Source organism: Rhinoraja longicauda, chromosome 14, assembly GCF_053455715.1.
Source record: "Rhinoraja longicauda isolate Sanriku21f chromosome 14, sRhiLon1.1, whole genome shotgun sequence".
NCBI lineage: Eukaryota > Metazoa > Chordata > Chondrichthyes > Rajiformes > Arhynchobatidae > Rhinoraja > Rhinoraja longicauda.
In genome coordinates, this window is record NC_135966.1 from 39,953,121 (window position 1) to 39,980,726 (window position 27,606).

The 27,606-nt window shown below is 45.4% G+C and overlaps 1 protein-coding gene across 1 annotated transcript in view; it reads left to right on the forward strand.

Annotated features, from left to right (window-relative positions):
- The window catches only part of rad50 (RAD50 homolog, double strand break repair protein), a 113,333-nt gene that overhangs the window by 73,757 nt on the left and 11,970 nt on the right, over positions 1-27,606 (forward strand). Inside the window, exons 17-22 of the mRNA XM_078411191.1 lie at positions 3,205-3,398; positions 4,479-4,589; positions 7,124-7,216; positions 7,888-8,001; positions 20,005-20,132; positions 22,205-22,429. Coding sequence (XP_078267317.1) covers positions 3,205-3,398; positions 4,479-4,589; positions 7,124-7,216; positions 7,888-8,001; positions 20,005-20,132; positions 22,205-22,429 — 865 coding nt within the window. The remainder of the gene's footprint in view (positions 1-3,204; positions 3,399-4,478; positions 4,590-7,123; positions 7,217-7,887; positions 8,002-20,004; positions 20,133-22,204; positions 22,430-27,606) is intronic.

The following is a 27,606-nucleotide window of genomic DNA, read 5'->3' on the forward strand; positions in this document are numbered from 1 at the left end:
GAACCGCAGATGCTGGTTTACACTAAAGATGTAACTCAGCGGCACAGGCAGCATCTCTGGTCAGACTGATCAGTGTGATCAGTCTGAAAAAGGGTCTCGACCCGAAACGTCACCCATTCCTTCTCTCCAAAGATGCTGCCTGTCCCGCTGAGTTTCTCCAGCATTTTGTGTCATATTTAAACCAGCATCTGCAATTCTTTCCTACACATCCTGACGCACTGAGTTACTCCAGCCCTTTGCATCTAGAGATAACGGGTATGGTTTTGTTTTTATTAGTATTAGTATTAATATTAGATATTGAAAGCCAATTAATAAAAATTCTGGTTCTGGAAATTAATCTGCTCGCTGCCTCACAATGGAGAGTTAGTTGCTCAATCAGTAACGTTGACCTTTGGTATTAATGATCTGCCTAACTCGTGTTTCAGGTCTTGGAGCCCATCACTTAGTTTATACTTGATCTCAGCCTCCCATTATCACACATGCTATCTTACACTGTCCACGTAACCCATTTCTTCCTCCTCTGCATACGCGTGAAATGCCTTTTGGAGATGCGAACCTATGGACGAGAAAGGTGAGAGGGGAAAGATTTGATGGGGACCGACCGAAGGACCAAACTTTCCACACAGTGGGTGGTTGGTATTTTAGTTTAGTTTAGAGATACAGTGCGGAAACAGGCCCTTTGGCCCACCGAGTCCGCACCGATCAGCGATCCCCGCACATTAATACTACCCTACACACACTGGGGATGATTTTACATATCCACCAATCCAATTAATCTACAAACTGTTCATCTTTGGAGTGTGGGCGGAAACTGAAGATCTCGGAGAAAACTCTGTACAAACTCCGTACAGATAAGTGCCCGTAGTCAGGATCGAACCTGGGTCTCTAGCGCTGTAAGGCAGTAGCTCTACCGCCACACCACTGTAAGGCATGTGGAACAAACAGCGAGAGGAAGTTAAAAATTCCTCTGGCATAATTATATTTGAAAGGTATTTGGACAGATTCATGTGTTGGAAAAAAATAGAGGGATATGGACCAAATTCATATGGACCAAAATAGAGGGATATGAACCAAATTCATATGGACCAAAATAGAGGGATATGGACCAAATGTAGGCAGATGGGGCTAGTTCAGAAAGGCACATTGGTTCGGGTGAACGAGTTGGGTTGAAGTGTCTGTTTCCATGCTGTGTAACACAGACTCTGTAAAGGGGGCAGGGAGTCTATTGTATTTGCAGCTTGTAAGAGGGGATCTCAGAAAGCCTATGACCAAAATGAGAACCTTATTGAACCTTTTGATGTTGAGAACAAATTCAGTTAAATTCTAAAAGGAACATTCACCATCCATTGTGTAGGAAAGAACTGCAGATGCCAGTTTAAATCGTAGGTAGGCACAAAATGCTGAAGTAACTCAGCGGGACAGGCAGCATCTCTGGGGAGAAGGGTCTCGACCCGAAACGTCACCCATTCCTTCTCTCCAGTGATGCTGCCTGTCCCGCTGAGTTACTCCAGCATTTTGTGTCTATTGGTCTCTATTGTCCTGGAGGTTGAATTTTCACCAAAGCATGCAAGCATACAGCTAATTGGAGTTTGCCTTAACGGGTTCTGTTGGACATTATTCAAAAATGGGATTGTATTGATATTTTTGTGCTGCCTTTACAGGCTTGAATGCATTGCTTCCATTTCTAATTCAAATGCCTAGAACTTTTGTGTTCCCATTAACTGTGTTTTCTGGAACTGCTTTAATTACCTATGAGGGCTGAAGGAAGAATTTCCCCAGTGTGAATTCCTTTACATTAGCTTGGAGATCGTTCTCTCCCACAGGAATTTCATGGGTGGCTGGTAGGGGTGAGGGTAACACTGGTCATTGAATGTATAACTTGCACCATGGCTGTATGGAACAACGTTTGATAGGTCAGGTAATCTTTCCAGTCCATTGCTTCACTGGCATCCAGTCAGATAACACTCTAATTTTAGAAATCCCACCCTTGTTTCCAAATTCCTTAATCGCCTCACACCAGCCTATCTTTCTAACCTTGCCAGGCCTAAAAGCCAAAGATCTCTGAGATTCTCCAATTCTTCATTCATCTTTAAATTTATTTATTCCAATCTTGATAACCTTCACTTACATGCATAGTGGAAACAGTGGTGCAGCGGTAGAGTTGCTGCCTTGCAGCGCCAGAGACCTGGGTTCGATTCCGACCATGGGTGCTTTTCTGTACAGAGTTTGTACCTTCTCCCCATCACCACGTGGGTTTCCTCCGAGATCTTCGGTTTCCTCCCACACTCCAAAGGCGTACAGGTTTGTAGGCTAATTGGCTTTGGTATAAGTGTAAATTCTCCCTAGTGTGTGTAGGACAGTGTTAATGTGCAGGGATAGCCCACGGTGCAGACTTGGTGGGCCGAAGGGCCTGTTTCCGCGCTGTATCTCTAAACTAAAATAAACTACGCAAGCCATTAAACTCTTTGCTCAGCTACTTCTCTGCCATCTTCAAACTTGCTCCATTAATCTTTTCTCTCGGACCAAGCTTAACAATGGGTCCTTATGTGTGTTGGGGCCCATTTCTGTTTGCCTTTGCTCTGTTGAACACCTTAAGGTGTTTTACAGCAAGAAGATGCTGTGAAAATACACCAGAATTGCTCAATTGATAACATTGAAGTTGGTACCGGACTAAAAGATGAGACGGTCAAATAAGCAAATAGAAGGAACTGCAGATGTTGGAAACGAGGATGCTGGGCAAAACAAAGAATAGGTGTTACTCAGGGATCAGGCAGCATCTGTAGAGAATAGACAGGCCGTGTTTCGGGTCAAGACCTTTCTTCAGACTGATTGTAATGTCAGGGGGAAAGCTGGAAAAGAGAGGTTGGGACAAAAGCCTGGCAAGTGATAGGTGGATATAGATGAGGGGGGGGGGGGTTGATTGGCAGATGGGTGGAGGATGTGACAGAGGCGTCAGATAAGGAGAGAAGTGAAGGAATAAAATGTAAAGTCAGAGGGAGCGATATAGGTGGAAGGATACAGGGGAGAGGAAAGAGTGGGGTAATAAAGGAAATTAGGGATTCGAGGATGGGAGATGAGTGTATGAAAGAGGGGGAAAAGAGCAGAGTGACATTCGTTCCATCGCTAAACTATGGCCAGAACATGGCTCGATGCGTTCCCAGAGCTTTGAGAAACGATCGCAGGCATGTACGTTTTCTATTGCAGTTTCCAATAAAATGGAACTGAAGAGGAAAATGATTCAAGATCAGCAGGACCAGATCCAGACGCTGAAGAGCATCGTCAATGAGATCCGAACTGAGATGATCCAAATCGCCAGCAATATGCAGCGACGCCAACAGCTGGAGGAGCAGAGTGTGGAATATTCCACTGAGATTCAGTCGCTACAAAGAGATTTACAAGTATGGCATTATCAGTCCTGTTATTTTCTCTGGCTTTCCTATAGCTACTCTGCGATCTAACATGGGCGGCACGGTGGCGCAGCAGTAGAGTTGCTGCCCTACAGCAGAAACCCCAGTTCGATCCTGGCTACAGGTGCTGTCTGTATGGAGTTTGTACGTTCTCCCCGTGACCTGCGTGGGTTTTCTGCAGGAGCTTCGGTTTCCTCCCACACTCCAAAGACGTACAGGTTTGTAGGTTAATTGGCTTGGTAAAATTGTAAATTGTCCCTGATGCGTATAGGATAATGTTACTCTCTACAGGCTAGGACTGTATTTCTTAGAGGTGTATAAGATCATGAGGGGAATAGATAAGTAGATACTCGAGAGTCTTTGACACAGAGTATGATTTTTTTTTAGATTTTAGAGATACAGCGCGGAAACAGGCCCTTCGGCCCACCGGGTCCGCGCCGCTCAGCGATCCCCGCACATTAACACTATCCTACACCCTAGGGACAATTTTTACATTTGCCCAGCCAATTAACCTACATACCTGCACGTCTTTGGAGTGTGGGAGGAAACCGAAGATCTCGGAGAAAACCCACGCAGGTCACGGGGAGAACGTACAGACTCCGTACAGACGGTGCCCGTAGTCAGGATCGAACCTGAGTCTCCGGCGCTGCATTCGCTGTAAGGCAGCAACTCTACCGCTGTGCCACCGTGCCACGCAATGGGAATTAAGAAAAGCAGTGATCCTCATTAAATTAAGGAGTCCAAAATAAAACTAGTGACTTTACACAAGGACACAGTGCTGGAGTAAGTCAGCGGGTCAGGCAGTATCTCTGGAGGACATGAATAGGTGACGTTTCGGGTTGGGAAACTTTGTCAGACTCTGAAGATCTAAATGCACTGTGTCTTATTTTGTAACCCAGCATTTGCAGTTCCTTGTGTAATGTTACTAGTTTTATTTTGGACTCGTACATTTAATGAGTTACTCCAGAACTGTGTTGTTTTGTTTAGTGACATTACACGTCTAGTACCAAATTTTCATCTACTATGTATTAAATACAAACACCTTTGATGCAAGGTTGTTCTTTTTTGCAGGAATCTAGGGAACAGTTATCGCCAATAGCTGCAGCTCTAGATAAACTACGACGAGAAAAACAGGAGTTGATGGCGAAAAAGAATATCAGCGACAAGGAGATGCAGGATAAGGTCAGGAGCAATGTGATATCAATAGTCAATAGTCAATAGTCGTTTATTTGTCACATACACATAAATGTGTAGTGAAATGAAACATTACCCGCAGTTGAACAATAAGACCAATAAGAATAATCAATAAAAATGCAATAACACATACAATCACAAACTAACACCAAACCAAAAGAAACATCCATCACAGTGAGTCTCCTCCAGTCCCTCTTCACTCTGATGGAAGGCCACAATGTCTTTTCTCTTCCCCTGCCGTCTTGTCCCGAGGTCAGGCTGTTGGAGTTACCACGTCGGGGCGGTCGTGGCTCCCGACATTGAAGCCCCCGCTGGGCGGTGAAAGGTCCGCGGCCTATTCCAGGCCGCGCCGGACGGTGAAAGGTCCGCGGCGGGCCGACCCAAGCCCCGCGATTCGGGGCGGGCGAACACGCTGCCTCTGCCGCTGCTGGAGCTCCTGATGTCGGCCCCCATCCAGGGGCCTGCGGGCTTCCGACATCCACCCGGCCCGCGCCGGAGCCTCCGGAGACGCGTCGCAGCCGCTCCCGCAGCATCCGCAGGCAGCCAGCGCCGCAGGTGGTGAGTCCGGGCCGTGGGCTCAGCGAACCAGAGCCCCAGGTGGTCCCAGGTGCATGGCCGATGGTAGGCCGCAACGGGAACGGAGACACGACACAGAAACAAAGGTCACGTCTCCGTTCGGGAGAGAGAATGTTACAGTTCCCGTTCCCTCCCACCCCCTCCCCCCCAAAACATAACATAGAACACTACATCATATTAAACTACAATTCATACAAAAACAACAAAAAACACAAAAGACAGACGGACTGCAGGCAAGCCGCAGCTGCGATGGCAGCGCTGGCAGCTTGAGTTCCAATCAGTAAGGTTTGATTGTTTAGTCCCAGGTTATTGTTTCACATGTGTTTGGATCTGCATGTGTCTCATTCTGTAGCAAATACAGTGCTGAAACACATAATTTGTTCCAACCAGTTCATGCTCCCATTTAACCTTTGACCCTTTTGCGATGTCATTCCCTACAATCAGAGTTCTCATTGGTTAAGTATGTATGAATTAATGTTCATAATTGCCATTTGATTTGAGCAGATTGAACAAATCTTTCCCAATTCTAAGTCTACCTGTCATTTACCAATTATTCTGCAGTTCGTGTCTCTGGAAACTTGAGAATAAAATGGTATAACTTTATAATTCTTTGCTAATTCTAAGACTCCAGCTTCAATTTGGTTGCAAGTTGGGTTCCGTTTTGATCTTTTATCTTTGAATTTACTAGTTTTGGAGAAACCAAACTAGCTCATCAGCTAAAGCGCGGTCCTGACCTCCCATCTACCTCACTGGAGATCTTTTATCGGACTTTAATAGTATATCTTTGCAAGAAAAGTTGTACCCTTTTTCCTTTATCCTTGTACTGTGGACAGCTTGATTGTATTCATGTACAGTTTATTTCTCTGACTGGATAGAACGCAAGCAAAGGCTTTTCACTGTACCTCGGTACATGTGACAATAATAAACTCAGCTAAACTAAAAGATCATGACAGCGCAGGTTTTAATTAAGGTTGAAAAGGATGAGAGGGAAGAAAGGATGAAATGGAAAGTCAAACGAGTTTTAAAATCCAACATACAGTATGAAGGAGGTGAGTCAGTTTTGAGATTTTGGAAAAAAAAAAGGAAATGGACTTTGACACCAAGATAACAAAGAGCATGTTGGGTGGCACACAGAAGGGAAAATAACATGCAATCATTAATTAAATCAGTTATGGAAAAGAGTGGATAGGTAATAAAGAAGCCCCATTTGGAGTATTGCATGCAGTTCTGGTCACCCCCTAATACAAGGGATGTGGAGGCTTTGGAGAGAGTGCAGAAGAGGTTTACAAAGATGCTGCCTGGATTAAAGGGCGTTAGCTACAAGGAGAGGCTGCACAAACCTGGGTTGTTTTCTCTTGAACACTAGAGGTTAAGGGGAGACTCGATAGAAGGATGTAAAATTGACAGGCATTGATAGGGTAAATAGTGAAAACCTTTATCCCAGGGTGGAAATGTCAAAGACAAGAGAACGTAGCTTTAAGGTGAGAGGGGTAAAGTTTAAAGGCGATATGAGCAGCAAGTTTTTTTTACACAGTGGCTGGTGTGTGCCTAGACCACACTCCCAAGGGTGGAGGTGGGGACAGATATAATAATGGCATATAAGAGGCTTTTAGATAGGCATATGGATATGCAGGGAACGGAGGGATATCAAGTGTAGGCAAATAAGATTAGTTTATGTGGCATTAAGTTCGTCAAAGACATTTTGGACCGAAGGGCATGTTCCTGTGCTGTACTTTTCTATGTTCTATATTTTAATGGATGCCTGAAGAGTAAGAAGTTCGATTGGGAAAAGAGACATGAAGCCCCTAACAGGTTGTCAGCTGTGGATAGTATGTGTCCATGAGTTTGAAGGAGGCCCACTTCAGAAAATAGAATGAAAGGTTTTATGTAAAGAAGAAGCAATATTTATCAAGATGTGTTCTTCATTTATAATTTCTTATTTCCAGATAAATGACATCAAAGACAAAGCGAAAAATATTGATGCTTATGCAAGAGAAATTGATAGATACATTCAGGAAAAAAAAGCTGAATATAAAGAGGTGATCACAGTTTTTATTGCTGGTTACAGAGTGATACAGTGTGGAAACAATCCCTTTGGCCCAACTTGCCCACACCGACCAACATGTTCTGTCTACACTAGTCCCACCTGCCTGTGTTTGCCCCATATCCCTTCAAACCTATCCTATCCATGCACCTGTCCAAATGCTTTTTAAACGTTGTGATGGTACCTGACTCAACTACCTCCTCTGGCAGCTCGTTCCATACACCCACCGTCCTTTGTGTAAAATAAAGTTACCCTTCAGGTTCACTTCTGTGCCATAATATTCTTTGATGCGACTTCTTGTAATAGAAACATAGATGTAGGAGGAGGCCATTAGGCCCTTTGAGCCAGCACCGCCATTCATTGTGATCATGGCTGATCATCCACAATCAGTAACCTGTGCCCAACTTCTCCCCATATCCCTTGATTCCACTAGCCCTTAGAGCTCTATCTAACTCTCTCTTAAATTCATCCAGTGAATTGGCCTCCACTGCCCTCTGTGGCAGAGAATTCCACAAATTCACAACTTTCTGGGTGAAAAAGTTCCTTCTCACCTCAGTTTTAAATGGCCTCCCCTTTATTCTAAGACTGTGGCCCCTGGTTCTGGACTCGCCCAACATTGGGAACATTTTTCTTTCTAATGGCTATGTGTTTCTTTTACTTTCAAAGCGAAAAGAGTCTGAGCTTCAAGATACCACCACTCAACTAAACGAAGCTGAGAAACAGCGGGAGAAGATGCACAAAGAAATGGAGGGGATTCGAAAGGACATCGATACTCAAAAAGTAAGGGAAGAATTTTAGCTCCACGAATTCATGCACATTGAAGTAGATTCCGTGATTTTACTCACTAGTTCTCTAAACATAATGAGACAACCTCTAGTGTTTACACGGTGGGTCGGGGGCCAAACCGTAGAAATGGCCAGGTTAATGGGTCACTTTTGGTAAGAGTCATTGGGAATGCAGTGAACTGAGATTGAGCTTGACAAAGAGTGTTTGATTCTAAAGATAACTATGCACAGGGTTTTGAGGAGAGGAAGGTTGAAACAGAAGGTACTTAGAAAATAGAAGTGGAATTCTTGATATTGAACAGGATGGAGTTTGATGCCCATTTTCAAATGAGGCACAAGATGGCGCACTAATGTATCCAAGTTGACCAGGAAGAAGGTTCGAGACTGATCAAGGAGATAAAAAGTAATATCCAAAACTGTATTGAACCAATTACACAATGCCGTACAAGATGTGTATGTACCCGAATATTACTTACTCATGAATTATGTGGAACATCGAACACTGCAGTACGGTGGCGCAGCAGTAGAGTTGCTGCCTAACAGTGCCAGAGACCCAGGTTCGATCCTGATCACGGGTGCTGCCTGTATGGAGTTTGTACAGATAGAGCTCTTAAGGATAGCGGAGTCAGGGGGCATGGGGAGAAAGCAGGAACGGGGTACTGATTGAGAATGATCAGCCATGATCACATTGAATGGCGGTGCTGGCTCGAAGGGCCGAATTGCCTACTCCTGCACCTATTGTCTATTCCCTGTGTCCACGTGGGTTTTCTCCATGTGCTCTACTTTCCTCCCACGTTCATGCAAGTGTGCAGGTTGAATGGCTTCTGCAAATTGTCCCTAGTGTGTAGGATCTTGCTGGTGTACAGTTGACCGCTAGTCAGCGCGGAGTCTGTGGGCCGAAGTGCCTGTTTCCACGCTACATCTCTAAATTAAACAGAACAGTACATCACAGGAATAGGCCATTCGGCTCACAATGATTATACCAAACATGATGCCAGGTTGAGCTGATCTGATCTGCCTGGATGTGACCCGTGTCCCAACATTCCCTGCACTTTCATGTGCCTATGTAAACGCCAATATCATAATCTGCCTCCACCACCACCTCTGGCAGCGCATTCCAGGCCCCCACTACACCCTGTAAAACAAAACATCCTACATATCTCCATTAAACTTTTCCCCCTCTCACCTTATTGCTGTGCCCTCTGGTGTAGGACTTTCCGGCCTGGGGACAAAGGTTCTGACTGTCTACCCTGTCTGTGCATGTCATCATTTTGTATACATCTATCAAGTCTCCCCTCAGCCTCTGACGTTGCAGGGAAAACAATCTGCCTATCCAACCTCTCCCTGTAGCCGACACTATCTAAACTAGACAGCATTCTGGTAAACGATCTCTGCACCCTCTCCAAGGCCTCCACATCCTTCCTGTAATGGGGCAATCAGAACTGCCCGCAATACTCCAAATGAGACCTAACCAAAGTCCTATAGAGCTGGTATCATGACATCCTGCCTCTTATATTCAATGTCCCTTGCAATCAAGGCAAGCATACAATACACTGCCTTTACCACCCTATCTACTTGTGCTGCCACCTCCAGTGAGCTGTGAACTTGGACTCCAAGAACCCTCTGACCATCAATGCCGTAAGGTTCTTGCCATTAACTGTATACTTCATCCATACATTCAATATCCCAAAGGGCATCACCTCACACTTGCTCGGGTTAAACTCCTGAATTGTGTGGATGTGGACTTGACTATGTTTAGTTTTCATCATGTCTATGTAATCTATGAACCATTAATTTCCTGCTTTACAATACAATACAAACTTTATTGTCATTATGCAGTGTACAAGTACAGAGACAACGAAATGCAGTTAGCATCTTAACCAGAGTGCATGCGATGGAATAGTAAAACATATAATATATACAGTAATTCAGTAGCGGTAGTGGAAATTCCGGTGAGCGAGATCAGTCACTGATGGGAGGAGTGCCGGTGTGGGGGGGTGGCAGTGGCAGCAATCACCGAAGCGCAGAGTTAAGTAAGGTAACGACTGCAGGAAAGAAGCTGTTCCTGAACCTGCAGGTCCGGGAACGGAGAGACCTGTAGCGCCTCCCAGATGGGAGGAGGGTAAACAATCTGTGGTTGGGGTGAGAGCTGTCCTTGACGATGCAGCGCGCCCTTCGCAGACATCGCCTACTCTGGATAGACTCAATGGAGGGGAGTGAGGAACCGGTGATGCGTTGGGCAGTTTTCATAACCCTCTGCAGTGCTTTCCGGTCGGAGACAGAGCAGTTGCCATACCATACTGTGATACAGTTAGTAAGGATGCTCTCGATAGTGCAGCGGTAGAAGTTCACCAGAATCTGAGGAGACAGATGGACCTTCTTTAGTCTCCTCAGGAAGAAGAGACGCTGGTGAGCCTTCTTGATCAGTGTTGAGGTATTGTGGGTCCAAGAGAGGTCATCAGAAATGTTGACACCCAAGAACCTGAAACTGGAAACACGCTCCACCTCCGTCCCATTAATATGGATGGGGGTGTGCGTACCACCCCTAGTCCTTCTGTAGTCCACAATGAGCTCCTTGGTCTTCTTGGTGTTAAGGACCAGGTTGTTGTCAGCGCACCACGTTGCAAGTAGCTGGACCTCCTCCCTATAGGCCGACTCATCGTTGTCGCTGATGAGGCCAATCACCGTTGTATCATCTGCAAACTTAATAATGGTGTTAGAACCATGTGCAGGTGTGCAGTTGTAGGTGAAAAAGGAGTAGAGGAGAGGGCTCAGCACACAGCCCTGTGGAACGCCGGTGGTTCAGGGTGATGGTTGAGGAGGTGTCGTTGTCTAATCTAACACTGCGGTCTGTTGGTTAGAAAGTCCAATATCCAATTGCAGAGGGAGGGGTTGATGCTCAGGTCGTTGAGTTTGGCAATCAGTTTGGAAGGGATGATGGTGTTGAATGCTGAGCTGAAATCGATAAACAGCATTCTCACGTAGGTGTCTCTGTTGTCAAGGTGGGAGAGGGCGGAGTGAAGTGCCGTGGAGATGGCATCCTCCGTACTCCTGTTCTGGCGGTAGGCGAACTGATAGGGGTTCAGTGTGGGAGGTAGGCAGCCTTTGAGGTGTGCTAAGACCAGCCTCTCGAAGCACTTAGTGATGATGGGAGTAGGTGCAACTGGGCGGAAGTCGTTGAGGCTCGCTGCAGTGGAATGTTTTGGCACCGGCACGATGGAGGTGGTTTTAAGACTCGTAGGGACAGCTGCTTGGGCAAGTGACAAGTTGAAGATGTCAGTCCAAACATCTGTCAGCTGCGCAGCACAGACCCTGAGGACGAGCCCGGGGATACCATCAGGGCCAGCAGCCTTCCGTGCATTAATCCTGCTCAATGCCGTACACATGTCGGTGGGTGTGAGGTGCTGATGATCAGCAGGGAGCACAGCCTTGATGGCCGCCTCTTGATTGTCCCTGTCAAAGCGGCCATAAAAGTGATTAAGCTCCTCAAGGAAGGAGGCGTCGCTGGATGTGGGGATCGAGTTGGTGGGTTTGTAATCCGTGATGGCCCGGATGCCTTGCCACACGCGTCGGGAGTCGGAGTTGTTCTCGATCTTTAGCTTGTAGCTGTGTTTGGCCTTCTTGATGCCCCTCTTCAGGTTAGCCCTGGAAGAACTGTAGGCCCGAGCCTCACCTGACCTGAAAGCGGTGTCACGTGCTTTCAGCAGTCGTCTGACCTCACTATTCATCCATGGCTTCTGATTCGGGAATATGGTAATCCGTTTGAGGGTGGTGACACTGTTGATGGTGGAATTGATAAAATCCAGAACGGAGGAGGTATAAGAGTCAATGTCCGTGTGGGAGTCAAGGGTGGCCTGAGCTGCATAACACACTCCAGTCAGCGTTTCCAAAACGCTGCTGAAGTGAGAAGTCCGCTTCGTCTGACCAAACTTTAACTGTCCTCACTGTGGGTTTCACCCGTCTGATGAGTGGGGAGTACTTAGGGAGCAGGAACAATGAGAGGTGATCAGACAGACCAAGGTGGGGGAGGGGGACAGCTTTGTAGGCCTCAGCCATGTTTGGATAAACTTTGTCCAATATCTTATCTACTCTAGTGGCGCAGGAGACATGTTGTTGGAATTTGGGGAGTACAGTCTTCAAGTTGGAGTGATTAAAATCACCCGCAACAATGAAGGCTGCCTCAGGATGTAATTAATGTAATTAATTACATGTGAAGTCAAGCTGCTTCATGTATGGACCTGTGAGATTTTACCAGCCTTTTTAATGCCTCCTTCTCCGACCCATGTTCTGAACTAGCCCTGCTCAAGCACGCCACTAATTTTGAGCATTGCATACTTTGAAAGAGAAAAGGAGTTGTATTTGTAAAGAGCTGCCTCGCTTCACGCAATGGAGAATAGTTAGATTTGAATAGTTGAGCTAACAAGCAATGTATAAATAAATGTTGGAGATGGGTTCGGAAAATAAATACTCGGGTTAGGCCTCTGGTTATCTTCAGATCATTCACAGGAAGTCTTACTCAATCTGAGAGTTCTAAGCTGACAGCAAATTAAGGAAATTCTAGCAGTGGCATGTAAAATAACTAGAAGATGATGGATGGAATTATTATAACGACGATAGATATTGGTTTTAAGAAACGATTAACTTGCAATTTTACAATGAGGTCAATGCTCAAAATTGCTAAGCATATAACGAATATTACGCTTAAGATGCCATTTTGATTGAAGACAAAGTTATATGTTGGCATATATCAACAGCATATTTTGGGACTTTTTCCATTCCAAGCCCCTTGCTTATTGTACTAAGACGATGGCATCTTTCTTTTCTAATCTGCTATTTAGGCAAAAGATATGTGGTTAATGTCCTATATCAACCTTACTACAGACATACCTGCTTCCGATAATTAAGGTGGAATATATTACTTTGTACTTGTGACTTCTCTTCCTCTGGCTTCACAATCTGCAACTCTTCAATAGACAATAGGTGCAGGAGGAGGCCATTCAGCCCTTCAAGCCAGCACCGCCATTCAATGTGATCATGGCTGATCATTCTCAATCAGTACCCCATTCCTGCCTTCTCCCCGTACCCCCGCCTCACACCTTCAGTTCTTATCTCTGCCCTTTGTTCCAATAGTGTGCCTATCAACCTCCCCTCGCCAATGTTGATCTATTACCTGTCACACTTTGCCCTACCTCTCCCCTTTTCCTGCTTTCTTCTCCCCCCCCCCCCCACTACAATCTGTCTGACAAAGTGTCTCAAACTGAAAAGTCACCTATCCATGTTCTCCAGAGATGCTGCCTGACCTGCTGAGTTTCTGCAGCACTTTGTGTCCTTTTGTATATTAACCAGCATCTTTGTTTCTGCATTTACTTGTATGACTTGGATTTCGTTGGTTATTAATCACATCGCGGCAACCCACTGACATTAACAAATATAATAAGATTGCATAACTGCAAGATCTTTATTAGGAAAGGCATTCGTTTAAGTTGATTAAAATCTGGCGCTGTAAGGCAGCAATTCAACCACTGAGCCACCATGTTCGTTAATTGGCTTGGGTAAAAATTGTAAATTTTCCCAAGTGTGTGCGGGTGATTGCTGGTCAGTGCGGACTCGGTGGGCTGAAGGGCCTGTTTCTAGCTGTATCTCTAAAGTCTAAATACATTCAGCAATCACATAAAACAATAAACAAGGAGCATCAACATCATCCGAGGCAGGGTGAAGGTGGTCTGACGAGGGAGTATGGAACAACGGACCTAAGTGGCTACAGGTTTAAGTTTAGTTTATTGTCATGTGAACCGAGGTACGGTGAAAAGCTTTTGTTGCATGCAAAATCAGTCAGCGAAAAGACAGTACATGGTTACAATTGAGCCATCCACAGTGTACAGACGCATGATAAACGGAATAATGTGAATAAGGTTTAGCGCACGGTAAAGCCAGCAAAGTCCAATCAAAGATTCTCCTAGGGTCTCAAATGAGGTAGATAGTAGTTCAGGATTGCTCCCTGGTTCAGTTGCCTGATAACAGCTGGGAAGAAACTGTCCCTGAATCTGGAGGTGTGCATCATCACACTTACATAACTTTTGCCCGATGTGAGAGAGAAGAAGAGTGGCCGGGGTGCAACTCGTCTTTGATTAAGCTGGTGGCCGCGCTGTAACAGCGTGAGGTGTAAATGGAGTCAATGGAAGGGAAGTTGGTTTGTATGATGGTCTGGGCCTGCGTCCACAATTCTCTGCAATTCCTTGCAGTCTTGGATTGAGCTGTTCCCTCTTTGGCTTGTGAAACTTGACTGCATTGGTCTTAAAGACCTATTGGTCTTGAAGGTCACTTGGTTAGTCATCGACTAATTGTCCTCAAGAGTGGACTACAGAGGGGGAGCAGCGAGAGAGCATGTTGCTAAACTCTCGTGACCTGGGAGACCCAGTTCTCTCACTGTCTTCCTGTCTCCACCTATATCCTTTCTTTGTCCCGCCCCCTCCCCCCCCCCCCCCCGACATCAGTCTGAAGAAGGGTCTCGACCCGAAACGTCACCCATTCCTTCTCTCCAGAGATGCTGCCTGACCCGCTGAGTTACTCCAGCATTTTGTGATACCTTCGAATTGTCCTCTAGAGTGAATTACAAAGTCCAGCCCATCTGAGGTCAAAATGGCAAATGAAGGCCTTTTTGCATAGAGCAGTTCATTTTCGAGCAACTAAGATCTATGAATGAATTTATTCCAGGTAATTTTTGCATTTTTCAGTGGATTTTGGCGTCGTTTAGAAAGCATTTTTGCAATTGCAAAATAATGGAAATTTCAATCTTCCGCTGAGCTTCATTTTCAGTAAGCAGACTGTTGGAACTTTTGAAGAGGCACAAAACTGCATCTATGCGGCTACAGATAGCAGATCTCACTGATAAATGGTTCGTTATGACACAGTTCTATTTAACTTGGTTTGGTAGTCTCACAGGCTTTTATCAACATAAGATGAAAGGTTGATAGGTTAATGAAATAATTGATGTTGCGTTGAATACAAGATATTCCGCTGTCCTGCGAAGAGGTTGTCTAAAGTAGGCAGACATTGGAGGGCTCGTATTATTGAAAAATGTTGGTTTATTTGAAAACAAAATGAACTGTGGGATTCATTTTAAAAAGACGATAGTGGAGTAATTTAACAGATCAGGCCGCATCACTGGAGAACATGGACAGGCGACCTGTTGGGTTGGGACCCTTCTTCAGACCCCCTCTCCCGTTGTGGGTGTTCATATTTGTTTGAAGGGAGAAAGAGAATGTTATTGCTTCTCTCTAAAATAATCAAGGATTGTTTTTCTCTTCTGTATGCTGCAACGGGCTGCAATTCAGATTGAAGGTAAAACTGCCCACACTAGCCCAGTGAAATATTGAACTTCAAACCCACTTCCTCTGCCTCTGCTTCTGGTCCCACCAGCGATAATTCCAGTCTTACATCAGCTGTATGTTTGGGCACAACAGCAAATTAGTGCAAAGTGAAGCACGTTGTCAGATGGACTTTGAAATCCCCCCCGCAGGCACGCACACACAGACAGAAAAGGATTAATTTAATTTATTTGGGAAGCTTGCACAAGTTCACCTGATTCAAACTCTCAGTGTAGACCTGAGTAATGATGACATAATAATACTAATATATTCCTTTATTCGTCCCACACCAGGGAAATTTACATCTATGATTATTGTGCTCATGGTGTCATTTTAATGTCTGTTGCGTTTATCATTTGACACTCTTATTTTTAGTTTATGGAAAGTTGATGGGAACATTTGAGCATTTTCAGTGACTCTTCCAATGGCTTTCTTTGCTCGTCTCTTGCTTCCAGTTCATATGGTGCCAGGGCTTGACTGAGTAGATGCTAAGGTGATGTTTCAACTCATGGGATAGAGGGTGGGATGTGGGTGGTGGCAGCAGATGGGGAAAACGAGGAGTGTGTTTCAGAATGAGAAGTCAGTCGCCCATTGAAAATGGCGATGAAGCAGAATCCTCTTCTCTGATGATTGCAAATTGGATCTTCAGAGCGTTGTGGATGGGAAATCATTGAATCACGGTAGCGCAGCGGTAGAGTTGCTGCTTTACAGCGAATGCAGCGCCGGAGACTCAGGTTCGATCCTGACTACGGGTGCTGCACTGTAAGGAGTTTGTACGTTCTCCCCGTGACCTGCGTGGGTTTTATCCGAGATCTTCGGTTTCCTCCCACACTCCAAAGACGTACAGGTATATAGGTTAATTGGCTGGGTAAATGTAAAAATTGTCCCTAGTGGGTGTAGGATAGTGTTAATGTACGGGGATCGCTGGGCGGCACGGACTTGGAGGGCCGAAAAGGCCTGTTTCCGGCTGTATATATATGATATGATATGATATGATATTCAGGGGTGAACAGACAGGTTGCTTTTGGACTGTAGGGATAGTCAGTGATGGGGAATGGGCAGGAAGGTTCGGTTGAGGCCAAGCTTAGACCAGCTATAATCTTACTACATGGGGGCAGCACAATGGCAAAGCTGCTAAAGTCGTTGCCTCACAGCTCCAGTGATCCAGGATCATTCCTGACTTCCGGTGATATATGTGTGGAGTTTGTACGTTATCCTTGTGACTGCATGGGCTTCCTCCCCGCTACAAAGACATGGGTTGATAGATTAAGCGGCCATTGAAAATAGCCCCTGATGTCTAGATGAATGTTAGCTGCAGGTATGAATGTCTGAAGAAATAGTCTAGACCCGGAACATCACCTGTTCCTTTTCTCCAGAGATGCTGTCTGACTCGCTGAGTTACTCCAGCTTTTTGTGTCTATCTTCTGAATGTTAGACTTTGCAGGGTGGCACTGTCGATGCGAATGTCAGTATAATAAAATGGAGTTGGGTAAGATTAATGTAAAATTGGGTGCTTGACATAGCATTGACTCGGCAGACCAAAGACCCTGTATTCAGACTGTATCTCACCAGGACAATGATAAAGGCAAAGGGGCTGTATGGAAGATGAACACAAAATGCTGGAGTAACTGAGCGGGTCAGGCAGCATCTCGAGCAAATGGATAGGTGGCGTTTCAGGTCGGGACACTTCAGTCTGAAGAAGGGTCCCGACCCGAAATATCATCTATCCATTTTCTCCAGAAATGTGTAAGAAGGAACTGGAGAGGCTGGTTTATACCGCTAGTTTATCCGGAAATGCGGCCTAACCCACCCAATGCCCAAAATAGGCATTCGGTGTCTATTGTTGGTATAAAGCAACATCTGTAGTTCCTTTCTAGGGGCTGTATGTTCCTGGTTCTTCGGGCATTATATAAATGACCATTCAGTGCAAGATGTGTGGAGTGTACTGAATGATATTTTAGTTGACGTATAGATGGACTTGGCTCAGTATTTGCACAATAGATTCAATTATATTGGGAGCTGCACTGCGTCAAGTGAGTCTCCTGTCTTTTTGCTCACCTGATGCTCCCACCACACCAACTTGTCCAACTGAGTACAGTTATGTGATCCTTGTGATCAGTACGGAGCCCATCCTTGTGGAGGACCTCAGGCAGTGGATCTATGGAATAGGATCAGGGATCTGGACATTGAATGTTTTTGGGTGGCAGAGTGGCGCAGCTGGTGGTCACTGAAGCTGCTGCTGCCTCACCGTGACAGTGACCCGGGTTCAATCCTGACCTCGGGCGCCATATGTGTGGAGTAGTTGCAGGAGTAGGCCATTCAGCCCTTCGAGCCAGCACCACCATTCAATGTGATCATGGCTGATCATTCTCAATCAGTACCCCGTTCCTGCTTGCTCCCCATACCCCCTGACTCCGCTATCCTTAAGAGCTCTATCTAGCTCTCTCTTGAATGCATTCAGAGAACTGGCCTCCACTGCCTTCTGAGGCAGTGAATTCCACAGATTTACAACTCTCTGACTGAAAAGGTTTTTCCTCATCTCCGTTCTAAATGGCCTACCCATTATTCTTAAACTGTGGCCCCTGGTTTTGGACTCCCCCAACATTGGGAACATGTTTCCTGCCTCTAACGTGTCCAACCCCTTAATAATCTAATATGTTCCCCTTGTGACCCTCCTCCCACATCACAAAGAAGTGCGGGTTTGTAGGTTAAGAAGAAATGACATCAGTCTGAAGAAGGGTCTCGACCCGAAACGTCACCCATTCCTTCTCTCCCGAGATGCTGCCTGACCTGCTGAGTTACTCCAGCATTTTGTGAATAAAAACCAGGTTTGTAGGTTAGTTGGCCTTTTTTTTTTTTAAGTTGACCCGAGTGTGCAGGGAGAGGAGGACAAAATGGGATAAGATAGGTGAATTGGCCTCTGTAAATTGGCTCTCGTGTGTAGGGAGTGGATGAGAGAGTGGGGTAATAAAGAACTAGTGTGTGCGATACGATGACACTTTATTCATCCCAGGAGGGAAATTGGTCTGCCGACAGTCACAACAAGGAACACAAAATCTTGAAATGAAAAGTGAAATTAAAAGTACGAGTGATCGATCGACCCAGGGTCTGTGCGGAGTTTGTACGTTCTCCTTGTGACCGTGTGTATTTCCGTGTGTATTGGATGATCTGGTTTCCTCCCACATCACAAAGACGTGCGTGTAGGTTAATTGGTCATTGAAAATTGCCCCTGGAGGGTAGGGAGTGGATACGAAAGTGGAATAACAGCACTAGTGTAAATGGGTGATCAATGGTCAGCATGGACAAAACGGCCTGTTTCCATGCTGATCTTTCAATAAAGAAAATGTTGCCTTTGGTTGTGTTTTGGAAGGTGGGTCTAGCTTTGCTATGTCCCCTCTACAAGACACGTAATTATATGAAGCAATACAGATAAAATGTAAATCCATCTTTTCTTTTTACAAATACCAATAAATGCAATAAAAACAGAAATGGAGGAACTGTTCATGTCAGGTAACATCTCTGGAGAAGGAAACAAATTTAATGTTTCAGGGCAAAGTCTCCTTAGGACAAGATTAGAACAATCTATTCCCCCTTTCCACAGTGACTTTGTAATTAGCTGGGTATCTCCAGCTTTGTTTGCATTTCTGAATTTCGGCATCTTGAGTATTTAGTAAACCCTATAATGGACCATGGGTGAGGAATGGTGTCTGTTATTGCCGATTGTCCTTTATAACCAAGTAAGGTATTATCATTGTGTGTAGTTGAAACAAAGAACTGCAGGTAATGGTTATTACGCCAAAGAGACACAAAGATCTGGAACAACTCAGCGGGTCAGGCAGTATCTCTGGAGAACATAGATAGGTGATGTTGGGACCCTTCCCCAGCCTGATTCACTCTGCTGAGTTACTCCAGCACTTTGTATCGTTTCAACTTACATTTAGGCGCCAGTGAGCCCTTCCTCACTGGGCTCACGTTGTAGCCCCCGACAGGACGTGCTTTCTTCGGGCCGCTGCCATGACAAGGCGTGCTCAGTTACCGTGGGGCTCCCTCCCCTCTCGCCTGCCGCCCCTTTCAAGGTGGAGTATGTCGGCAACTCTGGGGTAGGAGGAGGAGGCAACGGTGGGGGGAGGGGATGCAGAGGCCGAGTGTTCAGAGCGACGGGAGGAGGAGGAGAAGGCGGGGAGTGGACAAAGCACCGCCAACAGCAAGAAGCAGCAGCAGGTTGGAAGGGAGAGAGGGAGCCCCACAGTGACCAGGCGCGTCCTGCAGGTGGCAGCAGGGGAAGAACGTGCTGGCAGCCGGGTCACTGGGCCATGCAATGAGTAGAGAAGGGCTCTCTGGTGCACCTTGCGAGTCTGGGTTGGGTCGGAAGCTCTAAACGGCCAGGGAGATGGTCCGAGCCAGTGGTGACATTGGCAGGTCTGTCTGCTATATCTGAAATCCGTTGTAAAGTGGTCCGTTAAAATGAGGATTTAATATACTGCGGATAAATTAGCATTGTATTTGTGATTTTTTTTTTCTTTTTCTTTTAAACTGCTGAGATTTGCTTCACAGTCTTTGTACGTTCACAAATGGATGCAGTCCAAATTATACACGGATATAATTTTATTTTTTCACCCTCCTCCCCCCAGCTTGAAGAGCGGTGGCTGCAAGATAATTTGACATTACGTAAGAGGATGGAAGAATTGGAAATTGTGGAGACCAAGATGAGGGAGTATCTGAATGAAATGGGAAAGATGGGAGTCGATCAGGTCAGGAGGTATGGGAAAACCAAACCATGTAGTAGATGCTTTCTCCACTAATTTACTGAACCTATCGTTTAGTACCAGGAATAACCAGAATTGTAGTTTGAACATCTAGATTTTATATTGCTGCCTTAATTCTGAGAAGGAGCTTCCCACACGTACCCAGATGAATAAAACCTGATGTCACTTCCTGTTCTGGTCCATGTATGAATTCAAAGACATCAACAATGTTCTCCTTCCCAGGTAGTGCCTTGGTATTAACGTTGGCTCTTTATTGTCACGTGTGCCGACTTGTAGGGAAAATATTTGTTTTGTGTGCTCTCCAGGTAAATCATCCATGTGTGATTGTAATCAAACCACAACTGAGTACAACAGGTACCGCAAAAAGAGAAACAAAATATTGTTACGACTACAAAGAAAGTCTAAAGGTTTAACAAAAAAAAAGTGCAAGGGTCACAAGGAGGTGGATTGGGAGATCGGCATATCTGCTTGGCTTACGAAAGCTCCATTCAAAAGTCTGATAACTGCAGGGGGATAAGCTGTCTTTGAGGAACAGCACCTCATCGCCCTGAATTTAGAACTGAGATGAGGAAAAACTTTTTCAGTCAAAGAGTTGTGAATCTGTGGAATTCTCTACCTCAGAAGGCAGTGGAGGCCAATTCTCTGAATGCATTCAAGAGAGAGCTAGATAGAGCTCTTAAGGATAGCGGAGTCAGGGGGTATGGGGAGAAGGCAGGAACGGGGGGTACTGATTGAGAATGATCAGCCATGATCACATTGAATGGCGGTGCTGGCTCGAAGGGCCGAATGGCCTCCTCCTGCAGCTATTGTCTATTGAATTGAGGAAGACTTTCATTCACTTCAGTTTAGTGGATTCCAATATGGCAGAGAAAGGCAATTCAGAATCGACAGACAATAACACAGAGGAGGTAGGGGTTGCTTAATGGCTGGTTGATGGTGTTTTGCACTCTTGATGTTGTTTCCAAGTGGCCCTGGGGTTCTTCAGTCAGAGCATCGATGTGCTCAATGCCTTTCTCGACTCTTCTCCATGTTGAGCAGTTATGGACCAGGGATTATTAAACAACATTTGCAATTTGCTATTTGTAAGGTGGCATTGTTTAATTGCCATGCTATGAATGTAGTCATACCATTATTTTGATATGGCAAAACACAAAATCATATATATAATCTGTTTCCGTTTATGTGGCCTTTCCTTTAGCATACATTGATTGATAAATACATCTCTTGATGCTCCTGAACATACCATCAGTGATGTAACCTGGGGTCATTGGGTGTTTTGTGTCTTTCAACATCAGACACCCTCGCCCGGTCACCCAGCCGTGGTTGATCAGACCACGACTTGTGTTCAGGTGGCATTTGCTCCTCCCCATGGACCTCCTCTCCTGATCCAGAGCCATCTCGAGGCTTTCTACGTTGCCTCTGTGGTGGTCTTGATGGCTCTTCTCCTCTGAAACTTATTTCACAATTTAGGACTATTTCACTATTATATATTCACTATTATATCATGTATTCATTATTTAAGACACAATCTGCCCTTTTCAATATTTCCCGACATCTAATCAACTATGTTTTAAGTAACAGGACCCTTAGGACTTGTTTCTACAAGTTTCAGGTAATAGGGATGTCTGAAATTTCTGTTTTCACACTAAGTCAATTGAAAGAACAACTCTTTTCGATTTGGGGAAGGTTTGAGACATGTTTCATTAATTGAGCTCGAATTGCCTAATATATCTATTTGAGAATGAAAAATAATGAACACAACAATTGAAAGAAATCTTATTTGTATATTTTTCTAATGATAGTCAATATAGAAACCAGGCATTTACAGGGAAAATATGCATACTCCCTGCATGTACACTCAAGAGAGACTGTACCGGAGGACAGTACTGAACCTAGGTTGATTGAGCTATGAGGCAGCAACTCTACTAGCTATGCCATGCATATCCGAAATACATTACTTTAAATGCTCAAGATGTATGAAGCTTGTGGATGTATCGTGTGCTCAGTTTATCAAATGATCTTGCATGTTGAAATCAAAATGTTACTTTTTTTGTTTGGGTGGCAGTGAACGTCAACAGCTGGAAGAACGACTTGACAATTTAAAAAAGAATCGCAATCTTGCCCAAGGGCGGCAGAAAGGGTTTGAAGAGGAAATTCTTCGCTTCAGAAAGGAGCTGAGAGAAGACCAGTATAGAGATGCTGAGGAAAAGTACAGAGAAAAGATGATCATCATGAGGACAACGGAATTAGCTAACAAGGACCTCGATATTTACTACAAGGCACTGGACCAGTAAGTACAAGATCCTGTTCTTGGCGTGTGTAGAAGGCTGTAGGAGCCAACAATAGCTGGGAACTTGGTGTTTGTGTGCAAATTCTTGCCTACTGTAGCCCAATTGCTGACTAAGTAACCTTGGTTCTACAGAGGCCGTAGATGGACACTGTGATCATAGTAAACACCAGAAAGCCGAATGCCTCATAGATTCCCCCCTAATTCTCTAGAAATAGAGATTGGCTTTGTTGCATCGTCCCTTTTTACAGTACTACAACATTTTCTCAGATGACTGTTTTAACAACCCAATCTACAGTAGTTTTATCTGATTGCCTTGTAATGGGCATTCCATTTCCTTCCCCCTTGGGTCAAGTACCTGTCATTGCTCCTCTCTGGGTCCTATGTGCCGTCAATCTTTCTTATCACACTTTGTGCATTTAGACACATCCACTCCAAGGCTGCCTGGAATTTCCCCCATCTGCCCCTTGTCTCTTATCTGCTTATTTCAGTACAGGTTTACTCTCCCCGTGACATTTTCTCCAGTGTCAACTCTCATCCAGTTTTGTTTTGTTAATCTTGCGGAATTGTGTTAAGTGTAAAGTCGGCATTCACAGTAAACCCTCGTTAGAATGGGCCATGGTGGGGGAATGGTGTCCTTTGTTGCTGATTGTCCTTTATAAACACCAAAGGGTTTGTTCCCCATTGACATCGTTGCCCGGGCGCTGGGTCAAGATCCTGGAGCCCCGTCACTGAGAACCCAGTGGGTCCTCACTCACCACATGGAGCGCAGTGGGCCAAGGAGGCCACCCGGTACCACCTTGTCTAGCACAGCTGGGGAACAGTAATAACCATTCTGTTGCCTCTGCTGCTGAACCCCGCATTCAGGGATTGAGAGCAAAACAGGAGGCCTCGGTATTGGTGAGGCAGGGTGAGGAAATCCTGTAACCGAGATTCCCACAACCAACTGCCCAGCCGGATTTCAGGATGAAAGGAAATCGACCTTAAATGTTAACTCTGTTTCTCTTTCCAAAGATAGTAACCAGCTGAGTGTACAAAGTTCTTAACAGCTAAAAATGCACTTTCGTTACTGCAAGCTAAACTTGTTAAAGGCTTTTTGTTATATTGTTTAAAGTGGTTCGGTGTCGATCCAAGCGATTGTTTCTCATTGCCAATGCCTTGTCAATGCCAATGCCTTATCAATGTCAATGCCTTGTCAATGTCTATGCCTTGTCAATGTCAATGCCTTGTCCATGTCAATGCCTTGTAAATGCCAATGCCTTGTCAATGCCAATGCCTTGTCAATGCCAATGCCTTGCCAATGCCAATGCCTTGTCAATGCCAATGCCTTGTCAATGCCAATGCCTTGTCAATGCCAATGCCTTGTCAATGCCTTGTTGATGCCAATGCCTTGCCAATGCCTTGTCAATGTCAATGACCTCCGCAGTGTAACTAGCAGCCTGTGTTTTAATGGGATAGTCTACCATAACCAAAATCCATTATTAAAAAGGTTTGTAATAAAACTGTGCTATAAATGTTTCCCCTACTCCAGAAATGATTCAGCTGTGAACGTGAAGACTTATCACTATTTCTCCAATAATGTATTGAAAAGATACAGCATGGGCATTTTGTGAAACATTAACTCTGTTTATAACTTTCATTGATGCTCCCTGGTCTGCTGAGTACTTCCAATTTTTATTTCAGAATTTACATTTATGATATTTTGCTGGCCAAATATTTTGCATGGCCCACTGAGTCCTTGACGACCATCAGCCACCCGTTTATACCAGTTCGACGTTATCCCACGATCGTATCTACTCCCTACACTCGAGGGGCAATATACAGAGGCCAATTAACCTTAAATGGCTCTCGCCTCTCCAGGATGTGGGAGCAAATGGGCGCACCCGGAACGGAGTCACAGGGAGAACATCCAAACTTCACACAGATAGCACCCGAAGTCACGATTGAACCCAGGTCTATGGCTCTGTGATGTTGCAGCTCTACCAGCTGCACCACCTAGTCACCTGTTAAGTGTTAACTGTCTCGGTTTTGCTATTGGCCAGCAAAATATCAAAAATGTAAATATTCAGCAGAAGAGGGAACATCAATGAAGATTATAAACCAAGTTAATGTTTCACAAAATTACCTTTAATCAGAACTGGTGAAGGTTTGAGCCATTCATTCCTGTTATTAGATGAACGTTGTGGCCTTCACAAACCCTTCAAGCAGCTTAGTACTCTCAATGAGAACTGTAAAAACACAGCTCTCTGCAGATATCTTTGTTATTAATTCCTACATATAGTTTTTTTGATTTTTTTAGTTTAGAGATACAGCTTGGAAGCAGGCCCTTTGGCCCACCAAGTTCACACCGACCATTGATCACACATTCACACCAATTCTGCAGATCAGTTGCCGGTAGAACTGAACGTAGTAGGCACGTTGGGGACACCCGCCATCCCTGTCACTCCCATCACCCAGCCCCAAACCGCCTGAAGTGGAGGAAAAGCTTCCTTCACACAGTCCAGCCACTGTCACAGTCTCCTCAAGCAACCACACTAACCTTGTGGGAAAAGAGACGCAGTGAAAACCACCACCACGAAAAGCTGCCAATCCCAACCAAGGAACAGCTATCACCTGGTCACAGGTGCGACTGGAAGACCCGGAAGTCCCTCAATAGGCTTCGTACAGGAATGGGCAGATGCAAGGCCAATATGAGCAAATGGGGCTATGCAGATGCGGCAGACACAGAATGTGAATGAGGAACATCTGTACATTCCATGCCAAACCTGCTAAGATGCCCACTTCTTGGTGAACAATGCTGCCTGGAAGATCTAGCAGTGACAAACGAGAAGGCTGTCCACTGTGCAAGACCCTGGCCGAACATTTGAAACATAGATGATGGTCACGAAAGAAGAACCAGTTCTATGTTTTCCCACTTTCCCTGCACACTAGGGGCAATTTACAGAGGCCATTTAACCTACAAACCCGCTCGTCTTTGGGATGTGGGAGGAAGCCAGAGGAAGGCCATGCAGTCACAGGGAGAACGTGCTAACTCCACACAGACAGCACCCGAGGTCAGGATCGAACCCGGGTCTCTGGCGCTGTGAGGTCTGTCTCTGCCTGCCTGTGCTTAATTGCACGTTCAGATGCAAGGGGACTTGTGAAGCAGCTCACCTGGTCTACAAACAGTGTGAAAGTTGATGCGTCTATGTGTGGTAGTTGGCATGAAAAGTAGTAAATATTTGGATAGAACATTTCCAAAGAGTGTAAGGGGTTCTTTTATTTGAAGCGTGCCATTGGAACAGAGGTAACCTTTTTCAGCTTGTGTATCATCTGAGCTCTGATTACATTATGGATTTGTGAAATGGTCAATCACGATACCACAAGTATCTTCTGCTTATTAACTTGCATTATTAAGAGTATGAAGAAGGTCCCGACCTGTAGCCAGTCCGCGCCCTTCACTGATGCTGCCTGACCCACTGAGTTAGTCCGCTCTCTTCACTGATGCTGCCTGACCCACTGAGGTACAGTCCGCGCCCTTCACTGATGCTGCCTGACCCACTGAGGTACAGTCCGCGCCCTTCACTGATACTGCCTGACCCGCTGAGTTACAGTCCGCGCCCTTCACTGATGCTGCCTGACCCACTGAGGTACAGTCCGCGCCCTTCACTGATGCTGCCTGACCCACTGAGGTACAGTCCGCACCCTTCACTGATGCTGCCTGACCCGCTGAGGTACAGTCCGCACCCTTCACTGATGCTGCCTGACCCGCTGAGGTACAGTCCGCGCCCGTCACTGATGCTGCCTGACCCACTGAGGTACAGTCCGCGCCCTTCACTGATGCTGCCTGACCCGCTGAGTTACAGTCCGCGCCCTTCACTGATGCTGCCTGACCCGCTGAGTTACAGTCCGCGCCCTTCACTGATGCTGCCAGACCCACTGAGGTACAGTCCGCGCCCTTCACTGATGCTGCCTGACCCGCTGAGTTACTCTAGCAATTTGTATGGTCAGGATTCTAGCATCTGCAGTTCCTTGTGTCCCCATTATTTAGAATCAGACTGACTTGTGCTTTGTTGAATCCAAGTTTTTCTGATTTATGAATTTGAGTTTTGATACTGTTCTGCTTCTCTCAGGGAAATTGTGGAACGCCTTGTCAATTCCAATAGGCTTCGCAGTGTTACTAGCAGCCTGTGTTCCTTAATGAGACAGTCTGCTATAACTGAAGTTCGTTATAACGAGGGTTTGCCATAATTGAGTCAAACCCATGTCCTGTTCAACTGTCGATTTGTTTATTTTCTCACTTTAATCTTTTGTTTTAAGAGAATGGGTGTAGGTTTGAGCCATTTGACGCCCTCAATCGAGGGTGGATGATGTGTATCTCACTCGCCTTCCTTAGTTGATTTTACCTTAACACTCTTGTCTAACTAAAATCTAACAATTCAGCTTTGCAATTTTCAATTCAATCCCCCCCCCCTCACCACCTAATCAGCTCTTTCTGCATAGTTTTATACAATTCCTGCAGTCATTTTAGTTTTAATAAAATCATAGATTTGATAACTGAGGGCATCCAAGCTGTCAATTTTAAAGCTACGTTTCCTTGTTCTGGATTCTCCAACCTGAATCAAAGGAAAGGAAATTGTGGTGCTCTACAGGGGTCAGTGTTGGGTCTGCTACTTCCCGCATTGTATGTTAATGGCCTTTGATAACTGGCCTTTGATTACGTGAGGCTGCTAAAGAAGATGAGAGCCCATAGTATCAGATACCAGCATGGTAGCAGATTGGCTGCATGGCAGAAGGCAGGGAGTGGCAATAAAGGGGGCTTTTTCAGGTTGGCTGCCAGTGACCAGCGAAGTTCCACAAGGGTCGCTGCTGAGGGACGCTACGCTTCACGGTGTATATCAATGATTTGATGAGGGATTTGAAGGCCTTGTGGCCAAGTTTGCTGATGATATGATGAAAAGTGGAGGGGCAGGTAGTATTGAGGAAGCAGGAAATCTGCAGAAGGACTTGGACAGGTTGGGAGAGTGGGCTGAGAAGTGGCAAATTGAATGCAGCCTAGCAAAGTGTATGGTCATGCGCTTTGGTAGAAGAAGTAAAGCCGTAAACTACTTTAGAAATGGAGAAAAGATTCTGAAATTGAAGGTGCATAGGGACTTGGGAGAGCTGATGCAGGATTCCTAAGAGGTTAATTTGAAGGTTGA